General features: G+C 38.1%; 1 protein-coding gene across 4 annotated transcripts in view; it reads left to right on the plus strand.

Annotated features, from left to right (window-relative positions):
- ITGA7 (integrin subunit alpha 7) overlaps nt 1-14,895 on the plus strand; it is a 103,923-nt gene that overhangs the window by 62,925 nt on the left and 26,103 nt on the right. For 2 of the 4 annotated variants that reach the window (XM_072135106.1, XM_072135104.1), the window contains exons 4-6: nt 5,994-6,249; nt 8,621-8,752; nt 12,763-12,970. In XM_072135106.1, coding sequence (XP_071991207.1) covers nt 5,994-6,249; nt 8,621-8,752; nt 12,763-12,970 — 596 coding nt within the window. Of the gene's footprint in view, nt 1-5,993; nt 6,250-8,620; nt 8,753-9,180; nt 9,301-12,762; nt 12,971-14,895 lie in introns of all 4 variants that reach the window. The other 2 variants (XM_072135107.1, XM_072135105.1) reach the window with 2 other exon arrangements.

The raw sequence follows: 14,895 nt of genomic DNA on the forward strand, positions 1-14,895 counted from the left end.
TTGCATAGTTTACAAGCGCGGTCTGCTCCCAGCTTCCTTTTAACTTAATTTTTCTGACCTGTATGAATGGCCTCCGGAATGATTCCCTTTAATTGTATTAGCTGTGTTCCTACCCAATATTTTGTAATTACGCTCAGTTTGTGTATTATTTTATTCTGTAATTGTGGCACAATGGCTTCTGAGTATAGTCTGGAAATGTATGAGCATAGTTACTAAAGGATCACAAGGCAGATTAGATCTTTCAGCATTTATTGGAAAGCTGAATACAAAGCACAGCCACGTCCCATTCATCTCACCCAGAAGCTTTGTGTATCTGGATGGATTTATGAGAACTGAACCATTGAATTCCACCTGTAGGGAAATTACTGGTTGTAGTTAATGGATTGATAGCAGATTCTTATTGGTTTTCTGATATTGTTAAAAAAGAATGAGATTTGGGACATTCACAAAAAAATAAATATATGGTTATCATTAGAAAGGGGTTGTCCTGTTATTCCAGACTAACACTTTAACCAAGTTGTATTGGTCCTACCTTTGCCATGAAGCACTACTTGGGTGAGGTAGGTACACAGATTTACACAGCGCAGTAGTGATAACACATGAATCAAAGAAGGATTAAATCATTATTAGTATATATTAGATAAAAGAAAGTAATGAACTTGCAGAGTCTCCTGGTGTCCAAACAGATGCTTGGATGAAATGATAAGGGATTAGTAGTGTAAAAGGCCAAGAATAACAGATCCGCTGTTCAATGGTGCATCAAATTGATGTTATTCATTAAAGTGGTGGACGACGTGTTTCGGGAACGTACCGTTCCTTTCATCAGGTCCATTTAACAACTAGAATATTAACAGGAAAGCACTTACAATCATAGATATAACAAGCCTTCAGAACTGCATCAATTCTTCGTGGCATAGATTCAACAAGGTGCTGGAAGCATTCCTCAGAGATTTTGGTCCATATTGACATGATGGCATCACACAGTTGCCGCAGATTTGTCGGCTGCACATCCATGATGCGAATCTCCCGTTCCACCACATCCCAAAGATGCTCTATTGGATTGAGATCTGGTGACTGTGGAGGCCATTTGAGTACAGTGAACTCATTGTCATGTTCAAGAAACCAGTCTGAGATGATTCCAGCTTTATGACATGGTGCATTATCCTGCTGAAAGTAGCCATCAGATGTTACAGGGTACATTGTGGTCATAAAGGGATGGACATGGTCAGCAACAATACTCAGGTCGGCTGTGGCGTTGCAACGATGCTCAATTGGTACCAAGGAGCCCAAAGAGTGCCAAGAAAATATTCTCCACACCATGACACCACCACCAGCCTTTACCGTTGATACAAGGCAGGATGGATCCATGCTTTCATGTTGTTGACGCCAAATTCTGACCCTACCATCCGAATGTCGCAGCAGAAATCGAGACTCATCAGACCAGGCAACGTTTTTCCAATTTTCTACTGTCCAATTTCGATGAGCTTGTGCAAATTGTAGCCTCAGTTTCCTGTTCTTAGCTGAAAGGAGTGGCACCCGGTGTGGTCTTCTGCTGCTGTAGCCCATCTGCCTCAAAGTTCGACGTACTGTGCTTTCAGAGATGCTCTTCTGCCTACCTTGGTTGTAACGGGTGGCGATTTGAGTCACTGTTGCCTTTCAGCTCGAACCAGTCTGCCCATTCTCCTCTTACCTCTGGCATCAACAAGGCATTTCCGCCCACAGAACTGCCCCTCACTGGATGTTTTTTCTTTTTCGGACCATTCTCTGTAAACCCTAGAGATGGTTGTGCGCGAAAATCCCAGTAGATCAGCAGTTTCTGAAATAATCAGACCAGCCCTTCTGGCACCAACAACCATGCCACGTTCAAAGGCACTCAAATCACCTTTCTTCCCCATACTGATGCTCGGTTTGAACTGCAGGAGATTGTCTTGACCATGTCTACATGCCTAAATGCACTGAGTTGCCGCCATGTGATTGGCTGATTAGAAATTAAGTGTTAACGAGCAGTTGGACAGGTGTACCTAATAAAGTGGCCGGTGAGTGTACATCAAAGTTAACTTGTTTTAAAAGATATAATCATACCTTTTCAGAGTAGATAATCGGCCAAATCTTTGAGTCGTAAAGATATATGCGAATAACAAAAGTCTGGTAGGTTTTGTTTTGAATAATATATGTTTTTAAGTTCATAGAAGTTCTCATAAAAATTCATAAAATACCTACATAATCAATTTTGATATATAATTCAAGTGGACATGATGAATTGTAAATAAATATTTCTCGGGTGAGCACTTCTTGCCTTTGGCTGAAGGTTACATTTGTGGCTATTTATAGATGGTAGTGACATGTTTTATGTATGAAAATAAGATGTATCAGTTAAATCGGGACACAAATGAATTGGGTCTTTTTCTTAGGGTTTTAAAAGAGACCCCATATACAAAAAAATATATATAGGTGGTCCCCTACTTAAGGACACTCGACTTACAGGCGACCCCTAGTTAAAAACTGAATAAAGTTCAGTCATGACCAGCAAGAGAATTTGCCCAAAGGTCATAGTCAGTACAGAGGTCAGTTTGGAACTAGGGGTGGTCTGTAAGTTAGGTGTCAGGAACTGCAATATAGAAAACTCTCCCTTATATCATGCAGCTATTACCATGTTGTTGCATTTTAGCTCAAAGCTTTATGTTAAAATAATTAAAATTAGCTTAATTGACCCCTACATTCCAGCACTGGGGGCCTTGTGTTGGTTTCTAAATTTTCTATTTGGCTGTTGTCATATCTGCAAGTCACTACTGTCCTAAGTGATACACATGCTATTATTCCTTCCTCCTTCTCCGAGTAGCTGCTCCTCTGCTGTTCCTTAGGCTTCATATGCAACTCTCCTTCTCCGCCATTCTATCCTCCCACTCTGGATCACTATATTCCAGGTTTTGTACTGGTAAGACATAGTGTAAATTGGACTGTGACCCAACAGTTCTACAAATGACATAGATCATCTAAGCAGAGTTTTATTCCTGTTGGTGTCCCAGTAGGCCAACTAATCTTTGCCAAACTCATGTAGTTGAGTCTATCATATAAAACTTCTGCATAGAACTATAAACTGTATTTCCTTTGATGCAATAAAGTTATTTTTATCAGGAAGTGTAATATTAATTCATCCTCTCAACTCATTGAATGTCGATCTCTGACTAGGGATTAGTCTTCAGGGAACGTCTGTGCACACAAGATGCCGATTTCTACAGGTTTGATTGTGGTGATCAATAAGGTCAGGCATGCTTATTTATCATGGCTGACGGTATATGAAAATGAAAACTAATTAATGACTGTTTCTCCCTCCCTTTAATTATCCATCAATTAGGCCATGACTCACACATCATTTCATATGTCAGTGATAATGGCAGATGTCTACTGGGGAATGCTGTGACTTCTTGTGGTCATAGTGATTCTCCACTAGTTACCATTTTTTAATGTTTGTCTTTAGAAATTATCTGCTGGTATGTGGAAACTATGTTCTGTTTATAGAAAAAACCTTCACCCAACACATTGGAAAATATTTCTTAAAAAATTCTGAAATAAAGAAAGCATAAACCTAAAGGTAACAGCCAGATATTACTATTGCCAAAATTTGTGACAGAATAGTGTAAAGAATCTAGGCACAGCTCTCTCTACATTGTCTTCCAGCTTTTAGAATGTAAAGTTCTGGCTGTAATAACATTATAAAGGAGTTGGACATTTATTTTTGGTTGCATCTTGCTTTCTATTATTTTGTCATTATATAATCTTAAAGGGTAAGCATTTGTCCTAATGCAATGATGGCGAACCTTTTAGAGCCTGAGTGCCCACACTTCAACCAAAAGCCACTTATTTATTGCAAAGTGCCAGCACAGCAATTTAAGCAGTAATTTATTTCTCTTGTTCTTTGACAACTTTCAATCCTTCAGCCTCCTAAAGACACCAACGTAGTTGAAAGGAGGAGGGCAAATTCACCTATCATTGTAGGAAGATTCTGCAGGCAGATTCTTTGAGTCCTGTCTGGTGAACTTCATGCTGGGGTGATGGCCTGGGTGTCCACAGAGAGGGCTTCGAGTGCCGCCTCTGGCACCAGTGCCATTGGTTCGCCACCACTGTCCTAATGTCTCCCATGAGAGGATAGTCCATACTATTACAAATCCACCAGTGTGAGAATGCTTGTACCGGCAGGTTACGTTCAATATAGTTTTTTTAGGTTTGCACTAACGTTGAATTTGTATGTAAGTCGGAACTGGTATATTTTATCATTGCAAATTTTTGTCCCTGTGACAAATGAACATTCACAATTTTGTGCTGTCATGGGAACAGATATTATCAATAAAACTTCATTACAGACACTTTCCTGCTGATCATTGCAGCCTGGGACTAAAGTAATTAATCATCCTGAAAGCTTCACCAGAGGTCACAGTGGTCAGAGAGGGGTTGTCTGTAAGTTGGGTGTCCTTAAAGGGGTATTCCCATTTCAGCAGATTAATGTTATCGTTTTTATTATAAAAAGTTATACAATTTTCCAATATACTTTCTGTATCCATTCCTCGTAGTTTTCTAGATCTCTGCTTTCTGTCATTCTATAGAAAGTTTCTAAGTTTACTTCCAGGGAACAGAAATCTGACCATGGTCTCACAGGTGCACAGTTTGTTAGTAGCACACAGAGTAATCACAGCTGTGCGATATAACGAGGTGTGCACCTGTGTGACCATGGTCAGATTTCTGTTCCCTGGAAGTAATCATAGAAGCTTTCTATAGAAGAACAGCAAGCGGAGATCTAGAAAACTATAGGAATTGATACAGAAATTATATTGGAAAGTTGTATAACTTTTTATAAGACAAACAATATCATTCAGTTGCTGAAATGGGAATACCCCTTTAAGTCGGGGACAGCCTGTACATAGAATTGACCGAACAGAAAACAACTAAAAGGGGAATTTGTATCCTGTTAAATTTAGCCTCTCTCTTTCACTCTCTGGATTTCCGGCATAAAACATGTATTAAAAGAAGTCTTAGAGACTAACTGTGATATATTTAGTGAACTTTGGTTGTCAATGTTAAAAAGGAACTAGCCCTAAGTATTATTATAACTTCATGATTTTGGTTAACACTTCAGCATTTTACAGTACCATCTGTTCGAGTTGTGAAATAATGATTTTTACTTTTCCTTCACATTTTAATATAGTTTATTGTCTATTTAGCACATAATAGGTATAGGCGGCCCCCAGGTTATGAACAAGAAATGTTCTGTAGGTTTGTTCTAAAACTGATACTATATTCATGTAAGAACAGGTATATTTTGGAATTGTAACCCCAGACAATTTTTTTTGTCACCGTGAAAATTGGAATTTCAAGATTTTGGGTTGTCACGGGAACAAAGACTAACAATAAAGCTTAATCGCGTATGTATTTGATAACTTTTACCATTGCAGTTCAGTAAATTACCAGCATCCAGAGAGTTTCACCAGAGGTCAGAGTTGGCAGAGGGGTCTTTCTGTAGCTGGGGGACCACCTGTACATTCACAACTTTATTTATATATCATAGAATGAAAAGCTACTCTAAAAATTACCAGTTTTTTTGACCACTCACTAATTCGGTTTATTGTAAATATATATCATATTTATCATTGTATATTGTTACGTTAGGCTCTGTTTGTACCAGCATAACAGGCCCATTTTTGAAAACAGACCATCAGCATAGCATACACTCAAGGGACCAGCCTAAACTCAAATGTGAACATTATTGGTTAGAACAGCAGCCTTCTCCATCCATCAAAAGCAAACCTATAGAACCTAAGGCCAACAGTAGGGAAATTCATTTAATAAAAATCCAAAATGTAGAGGTGGTAGCAATGTTCCTTTGCTTGATTTGATGGCAAAATTAAAATCCACGCAATGTTTACTTGAAATGTTCCTAAATTAACAGCTATACATTCTTAAACACTATCCTAAAAATGTCACAATATTTCTCTGATCAGACCTGTGCTCATCTCTATGAGTCCCGTCAAAGAGTGAAGCAGCCTTCAGAAACGAGAGATGTGATCGGTCGCTGCTATGTCCTGAGTGAAGATCTGACTGAGAATGATGATCTGGATGGAGGGGAATGGAAGTTCTGCGAGGGAAGACCGCAAGGTCATGAAATGTTTGGGTTTTGTCAACAAGGGATGTCAGCTGGATTCACCTCAGACAACCATTACATCATGTTTGGGGCACCAGGAACCTACAACTGGAAAGGTAATAGCATACTACTAGACTTGTCATATTTATATAGTATATCATAAAAAAGATTTTTTCTCAGTGTTATATGGTACATACCAAACTGATTGCAGATGACTTTTTCTACTTTTTAAAAAAAATGTTTTACCTCTACCTATTACTTTCTTATTAGCTATAACACATAAACAACAAGTAGTCTTTAAGCCACTTTCATCTCCATGCTGCTACTTTGAAGTCAGAGCCATAAAACTGGCCTGGCACTCAAGAAACATAGACAATGTGATACATTTTGTTCACTGAGCCCTTCCTGAGAGGATGCAATGTATTTTCACTATTAAATCAATGAGGTCTCATAACTCAGTCATGGTAACATTGTCCTTGTAATACTTGGTTGCCTTGCAGGGTGGCCAACATGATTATTTTCTGGGCAACTTATCAAAAAAAAGTCAGACTTTTAATAGACACGGAGAAAACGTATAATAAAAACGGTAATATCCACAATCCAGAATACTAATAGGAACACCAGAAGCATTTATTGTGACCTGTAAAATATTGGTAATTACAACCACTATAATATATATAGGTTTTTTTATTGATGCAGAAAAATGTCATATTTTTAAAGACAGGCTATATGGATTGTGAATCCTGATTTATGTGTGAACTTTATTTGTGAACTTTGTACACATAGTTCTGCATGACATTATGATTACTTGAATGATGCTAAGGCCGACGCCAGCACTGAGCATAACCGGGCAAGTGCCAGGGCCTATAGCTGCAGGGGGGCCCCACATAAGGCTGTACATAAGGAATCCATAGGGGGCAAGGGGGATTTATATAAAATAACCATGAGGGGGCTATTTGGTATGATAAACTAGGGAATATTTTAGGGAACATAAGACTGTTTTAGTTTCTGAATTTTTAATGCCTCAATGTGAGTTCACTGCAAAGGGGCCCACTGAGGCTCTATCGCCCAGGGGCCTACTGAAACCTGGAGCATTCCTTGATGATACTGACAGAGGTTTTTTTTTTAGGTCAGCAGGGAATTTCAGGACTGGTTTTATACAAAATGCAGTTATTTGAGGCCCCCACAAAGTGATGGGATACAATCAATTCTTCTGATCTTTTTAAAAAAAAAAATCTGAGCAAAGGTGAAATGAAATGCTGAGCTCCCTCATCCCCATATGCTTTAAATTATATTAGTATACAGAGGACATCAATACAATTAACATCATTCTGAGAGTAGGGAGCAATAGACTTCAGTGGAATATTGGCAAGGAAGAGTTAGGTTAAGGTAAGATTATTCTGTTTGTCCATCACAAGTTTTTGAAGGCTAAATTGTAATGACATTTTCAAAATAATAGAAGAGAAATCCAGCAAGCACTGTGCAGGACAGATCTATACAGTGCTACTTTGTTATGAGGTAAGAATGTAAACATTCTTCTTTAAATAACTACTTCCTACTTCTTTAGCTTTTTCAGTATTGAAAATTTAGTCATATCCCATTCTTACCCTTAGACTATAGGAAGCCTTCTCTGGTGGTGATAAGACACCATGACTGTTAGATTTCTCAATGTGTTATCTGTTCCATGATGCCTCAGCACAGCAGCACATGGACAACTAGAGACCATAACATCTCTGCCTGCTAGGAGGACAATGAGATTATCCTCCTCCCAAAAGTATATAGTCATGAAGGGTCCACTATCGTCATCCAAATTATATCCTTGTGACGGGAGTATGCTTAATCAACATCAGTACGGTAGTATGTGCTCTCCCATGTGGAGAGTATGATTGGAACATTCTATACTATTGCATCACCTAGAAAACCTGGTGCCTTAATGAAAAGGTGACCCCCTTGAGACATCAGAGAGCCAATATGTAGGGGGTAGGGCGCCATAAGATCTCATTACCCAACTGAAGAGAAGCATCCCAGACATTTTCAGACAAAAACCAAGCAACTAAATAAGGTAATGCTGGATAATTATACATACTGGGCTATGAAGGAATACAAAAGAATTACTGGAGTACTGCTTTGAGGCACAGGCATGGTTACAATATTATCATAGACACCATGATTGTATCTATTTCCATTATCTCCTATTAATAAAGCAGTGAAGATGACTTCCCACGGTAATTGGACATTGGTTTCCGATCATTGTCTCATTAATATAAATTCCATGTTTTCCTCCAGGGTTCATTCTTTAGGATGACATGATGCTCGGAATGATGAAGAATGAAGATAATAAGAGTGTTTCCAGTTGTTCAGTGCTTGTATTATGACTGATATTATTGTGTGCAGTTGACTGTACAATTGGATGGGTTGGTGGGATTTGGAGTGTTTTTTGGTCACATTCGCGTCCTTATCTCCATGTCATGCTGACTTTTCCTCCAGGTGAGCTGCGTGTGGAGCTCTTTAATCAAACTGTTCTGGAGCTTGGTACTTACGATGATGGCCCATATGAAGTTGCTGGGGAAAACAGCCTGAAACCAGAACTGATTCCACTGCCATCCCACAGTTACCTTGGTATGGGTTCATGGCCGGCTGCGGGAGAGAGAGCAAGGGAGAAAGAGTCAAGCCAAATAGTGTGTTTTCACTGTTCAGGCTACAGCTGAATTTTAGGATAGGAAGATCATTTCTACAAAAGGATAAGTGAAGAAGTATTAAATATTGCAGTGAGAAATGTTGAGAGCCACTTTTTGTAGGAGTTCACTACTGTGGCAAATAGAGGAGGTCCTTAGTAGAGGTATTGGCACAAATGGAACAATCCATAAAAAAACAATGACAATTCAGTACAACTATTGTGGCATCTTTCTCTCTTGGATCTTCTCCCTCGCATCCTCAGCCATGATACACTTGTGTTTTTATCCCTTCTAACCTTTTTCCCTTCTCTCTCTCTCTCTCTCTTCCATTCCTCTGTCACTCTTCCTGGGGGATTCATGGTCATGGCACAGGACTCTTGTTTGTCACAAACATTGATAGTTCAGATCCGGATCAGCTGGTGTATAAATCGCCGGAACACAGGGAAGAGGGAGCCAGGCTGGGTCCTGATGTAGCTCTCAATAGCTATTTAGGTAACTTGCATACGTGTGTGTGGGCCGGGTTCAGCTCCTACCTCCTGCATGTTCCTATCATCCATATCTTGTCTGCCCTTCCATCTGCTCTGGTGAATGGCATATCATACTTACTGTGCATGTGGTTACTATGGTGTTTTAAGCATGGTTTTCAAATTAGTTTGTTCTGTGTCTTTCTCCCTTTTGGACTGTATAGTCTTGCCATCAGAATTTTGGCCAATATGAATAATACAAAATGTGCTGATAATTGTGCAACTTTTTATGTGTTTACATATGGCTATTACATTGAAGCTTCAGTACATTGGCATTTACAAATATGACATTTTGAAAGACATAAATAGACTGTAACCTAATGGAGCAGCTATTCATTCTGATTATTTTTCTTATTGGTTATTGGCACTGTATGGGCTATGCATATTGCTTGTGGTGAAAGTCTCTACTGTAAGAAAGTTTTAGATATTTTAATGGTATTGATGAATCTGATGCCATTATCTTCTCATCTCATGTGAGAGCAATAGGCTTTGTCTGTGCATGTGTCATCATCTGTCATGTCTCTAAATCTTCCCTTTAATCAATACAACAATCTTTGCCAAGCAAACATCCTCCTGACTTGCTTTATTCCATCGAATTCAAGCAGTATGACAGGAATCACTAAGGTGTAATAGCCAATGATACTCAAACACTTTCAGCAGAAACGGCAGTCCATGTGTTATGTGTAAGATTATGGTTATCGATTCACCACAATATGTAAAATCATCATATTTATGGTACTGCTCTCTTACCATATTTTACTTAAGTATCATAGACTATTCGTGTAAATGCATTGGATTATATTCATGTGATCGGCTTTGCTGCTTTCAGCTATATGCTACCTCAACTCCATGACGCTACTGCTTCTATGGCACAGTTGCTTTGGCTTTACCACTCACGGCACACATGGTATGCTAAGCATCATCCACCTTTTATAGGAAAGTTATAGGAAATACAGTTATTATGTGTTCACTAAGTGCACAACTATCCACAAGCATGGTCATTTCACAACTGCATCATAATAAGGCACAATGCAGGATATATTTTATATATATATATATATATATATATATATATATATATATATATATATATTTATTTATTTATTTTTTGCATTATAAGTAGTAAATTTTTAATGCAAACATCTGGGTGCAAATCTATTAGCCATACAGAATTTTTACATGCCTACCCCTTTGCCAAGGCTAAAGGAAAACTAAATCCAGAAGGGTCCTACAGCTACCTATTCCCCTTTTCATTTTGACAGATAACCATAATTATTCAATTATTTATAAATACGGGACGTATTGCAACAGTATGGCAATGTTTTGCACAGTATCCGTTTAAAATACGGTGAGCTAGCAGATGATGGATGGACGACAGAATGCACCTCCCACTAGTTCTGGATACTGCACATATATACAACAGCATATGGTGCACAACCTTATGCCGGACATATTTAGCCCGTTTTTTATATGTTCCCATTGACTTCTATGGGCCACCGGGAACGGAGATACGGTGGAAAATAGGACATGCTCTAAATTTTTAAACGGCTCACTTACGGTACGGTGCGGTGGACAATACGGTCATGTACATGGATGGCCGTATTGCCCATTGGAATGCATGGGGCTGTATTCCGGATGTATATACGGCCGTATATGTGGCCATTTTTATACAGCTGTGTGAATGGGGCCCTAGTCTTATATACCAAGAGGTTTTTTTTTTAGATCAGAGCCCAGGGAAAGGAGTCAGCTTTTTGATTATTTAGTCTGATTAATTATTTAGTCTATTTCAGCTACGTGAAATGGGTCTACACATGGTATTCTCATATGAGGAAACCCTGGTATTTTATATAATTTTAGAAAAGTCTACGTATAATGAAAGTTTGCATATAGGAGGTGTCTATTTCACACGCCATTCTGATCTGAGGGGGTCTCATAACATTGTGGTCTTTACATTTTCTGCACCGTAGAAATTTTCTGCAACATGCGTCCAGCTTCAAAGAAATAAAACTTGATGGATAAACCTTGTATTTATAGGTATAGCATCCTTACCTTAAGTTCAATGGTGATATGAAGCCTTGTTTAACAAGTGCATGTATTTTTACATGAAAAGGAGACTGTTTGCAAAAACAAACCCTTTCTTTCTGTCTCTTAACAAAGACAATTTTAAAAAAAGTATAAAATAATATTCATATTTAATAATTCATTGTACACATCTGCTAATAAACAGATCATTACTAAAAAGGTGGATGAAGTCACAAATAACCTCATGTCTATCATTTCTAACGTAGTGTATCAGCCCAACTAGTTTTGGTTCTCTGTATTCCTCTTGGTCACATGTGCCTTTTATATCCATGGGATGCAAAGATAAAACCAAAACTAGTGGAGTCTAATGATGGCCCAATACTATAGGTCCAGTCTAACACGTGTAGTAGTCAGTGAGCCGGACCATAAGGGGGAGCTGATCCAAGGCTTATGAAAATCCAGAGTCCTGTGCAGACCGCTCACACATTTCATGTCAGCACTGCTAACATCAGTTACAAGCTAATTAAAGACCACAAATAGGATTGAAGTGACAATATTACATGTTTTGGGGTCACTAAACCACCAGCATGTACCTATTCAGCTGGGGTTTATCATCCCATATGATTTTCAGCTGTTCTTTCAGGTAACTTGCTGGAAAGGAGTCACACAGGAGGACAGCAAATGCAGTCATACACCTCATTGCATTGCACATGCGCAAAGTATGGCTCTGTACATGCTGAAGGTTTAATGGCAGCTTATGGGATATCTATAATTCCTATTCTAATCAGTGTACATTTTATGCATATACATTATAATAAATCATATCAAATTATAAAGAACTATACCATACTAAGGAACAATAACCATTATATAATAATAAGACTGGAAGACTTTGGTGTACACTGATATCTTCCTTCCATTATTCCTAAATGTAGAACAAATTGAGACTTAATAAGGCAGTGTTAAAGCTTGGGTCATATGTACACATCTAAATTTACATAAATTATTACATTTTGTAGTTTTTAATGAACTACTGAAATTGCTACGATAATTTAGCAATTTTACTATTTCCGAGTATAACCATTACTATAGTTACAACACATACCGTGCATTTCTTAAAACTATATGTGTTTCAGTATCATATACAAGTTGTACACAGTGTGACCTGTACACAGCCTTATTAAATTTTCGCACAGGTTTAACTAAGTCTAGTAATCAAATAGGAAATACTATAGTGTTCCTTAATACTTTCATCTGTACCATGGCTTCTTGGTTTTATGGGTGTCCTATCGATCTCTAACCCTCAATGCTGTCTCATTCCTCTAACATCTCCTGTGTGTGATGCTTCCATTTGTAGAATTGTTGTTCATATTAAAGAATTTGCTGACTCTTGACCTACATTCTCCAGGTTTCTCAATGGACTCAGGGTGGGGGGTTACGGGGCGGAATAAGCTGAGCTTTGTGAGCGGAGCCCCCCGGGCCAATCACACAGGTGCTGTGGTTATACTGCGTCGGGATGGGGGAAGCCAACTTGTTCCAGAACTGACTCTATGGGGAGAGACTCTGGCTTCATCCTTTGGATACTCTGTAGTCATGGCGGATCTAAACAATGATAGGTAAGTTACTATTAAGTTACTATTTTTACCAATCTTGTTTTAAGTATTTGGAGGAAGGTCCATATCCATTTTGCATATATTGTCTCTATCCAGTGGTATAACTCAACAACCTCTCCCTAATATGTACCATTTATAAAATGGTGTCCTATTATATATTTGCATATATATTACCCCCTCAGGCACAAGGACCTTAGTGTGACTCCTGCATGGACCCTATGTCCTTGGCTACATTGTTTCTTTTGTTCTTTACTCCTCTTTTGAAGTCTTTCAAATAAATCTTGTAGCTTGTGGTATATGTGACAGTTATTCATAATTCATGAATATAAAGTAAAGTGAAATATATATTATATCAGTACAGACGACCCCTAGTTACAAACGGACCTCTGGTAATTGGTAATTTACTGTATTTTAGCCCCAGGCTACAATTATCACCTCTAACAGTTTTCAAAGGTGTCTGCAATGAAGCTTTATTGTTATTCCTGGTTCCTATGACAATCCAACATTTTTTAAATCCATTTGTCGCAGACCAAAAAAATCCCATCTGGGGTTACAATTATAAAATATACAGTTCTTCCTTACATACAAATTCAACTTAAGAGCAAACCTACAGAACCTATCTTGTACATAACCTGGGGACCGCCTATATATAAGTAATGATAAGACCTTTGATCCTGTGCCTTCAATGTAGATTATTACAAATTATTTCACAAATCTGTTGCTAGGTGAAACTGGAAAAAAATTTTTAAATATAGATAAGAAAAACATATGACATATGTTCATTTCTATCTTCATTTCTAAGTATAGTTAATAGAAATTAGATTTGGTTCTTGTCCTTGGAAATCAGGGAAATGTTTTACTTTCCTCTCAGGACAAAATTTGATCTCTTTGCGGCACTCTTTGTATTCTACCTTCCTGCCAATTTTCCGTTTTCCCTGACCCACACGCCACTTTGGGTGCTTGCTGGAAGTGAGGTCTACAGATCTGCATCTGCAGGATGCCAGTCTTAATAAATTTCCCCCATTGAGTCCTATACCAAGCTGCTTTTTGCATGAGCCACTTTCCATTGGAGGAAAGGAAAAGGTTGGGGTTTCTATAAAAATGGTCCATTATATCCTATTGTTATACAACTAAAATAAATAATGGTCAGAACTTAAATCAGATCTTCTTAGTAACTGCAAAAAGCTTGAAAACAGTATAATGAAGGTCTGAAAAAATTGCTGATTACACCACTAGCATGTATGTATAATGGCAATAACATGTTTTAACCTGATGAAATAAAGAAAGAAATAGACTTCTAATACATGGAGTCCCCTACTTAAGAACACTCGACTTACAGATGACCCCTAGTTACAGATGGAACCCTCTGCCCACTGTGACCTCTGCTGAAGCTCTCTGAATGCTTTGCTATAGTCCCAGGCTGCAATGATCAGCTGTAAGGTGTCTGTAATGAAGCTTTATTGATAATCCTTGGTCCAATTACAGCAAACTATTTTGAAACTACAATTGTCACTGTGGCCAAATTTTTTTTTGTCTGGATCTCCAATAATAAAATATACAGTTTTGATTTGCATACAAACCTATGGAACCTATCTTGTATGGGGGATTGTTATTGGAGCTTTATGTTACTAGTAAGGTCTGGACACATAACCAATAAAGAAACATGAAAACAAAAGCAGAACTGGAACATAAAAAAACTAATGTTATTTATATCTAAGTTATTATATATCTATTCTTAATGAAGCAGTGTCAGACTGGGCAGTTAAGAGTCCATGAGTAAAGTCCATTATTGGGGTACATCGCCTAACAGCCACTTGAAAATATTACCTGAAACCATTCACAAATTCCTTAAATGAAGTTCAAAAAATGTCTTTCAGTAGTAGCTTGCTTCCTAGCCTTTGCCTGAGGGTACATTCACATGCAACATG

Source organism: Engystomops pustulosus, chromosome 2 (genome assembly GCF_040894005.1).
Source record: "Engystomops pustulosus chromosome 2, aEngPut4.maternal, whole genome shotgun sequence".
NCBI classification, from domain to species: domain Eukaryota; kingdom Metazoa; phylum Chordata; class Amphibia; order Anura; family Leptodactylidae; genus Engystomops; species Engystomops pustulosus.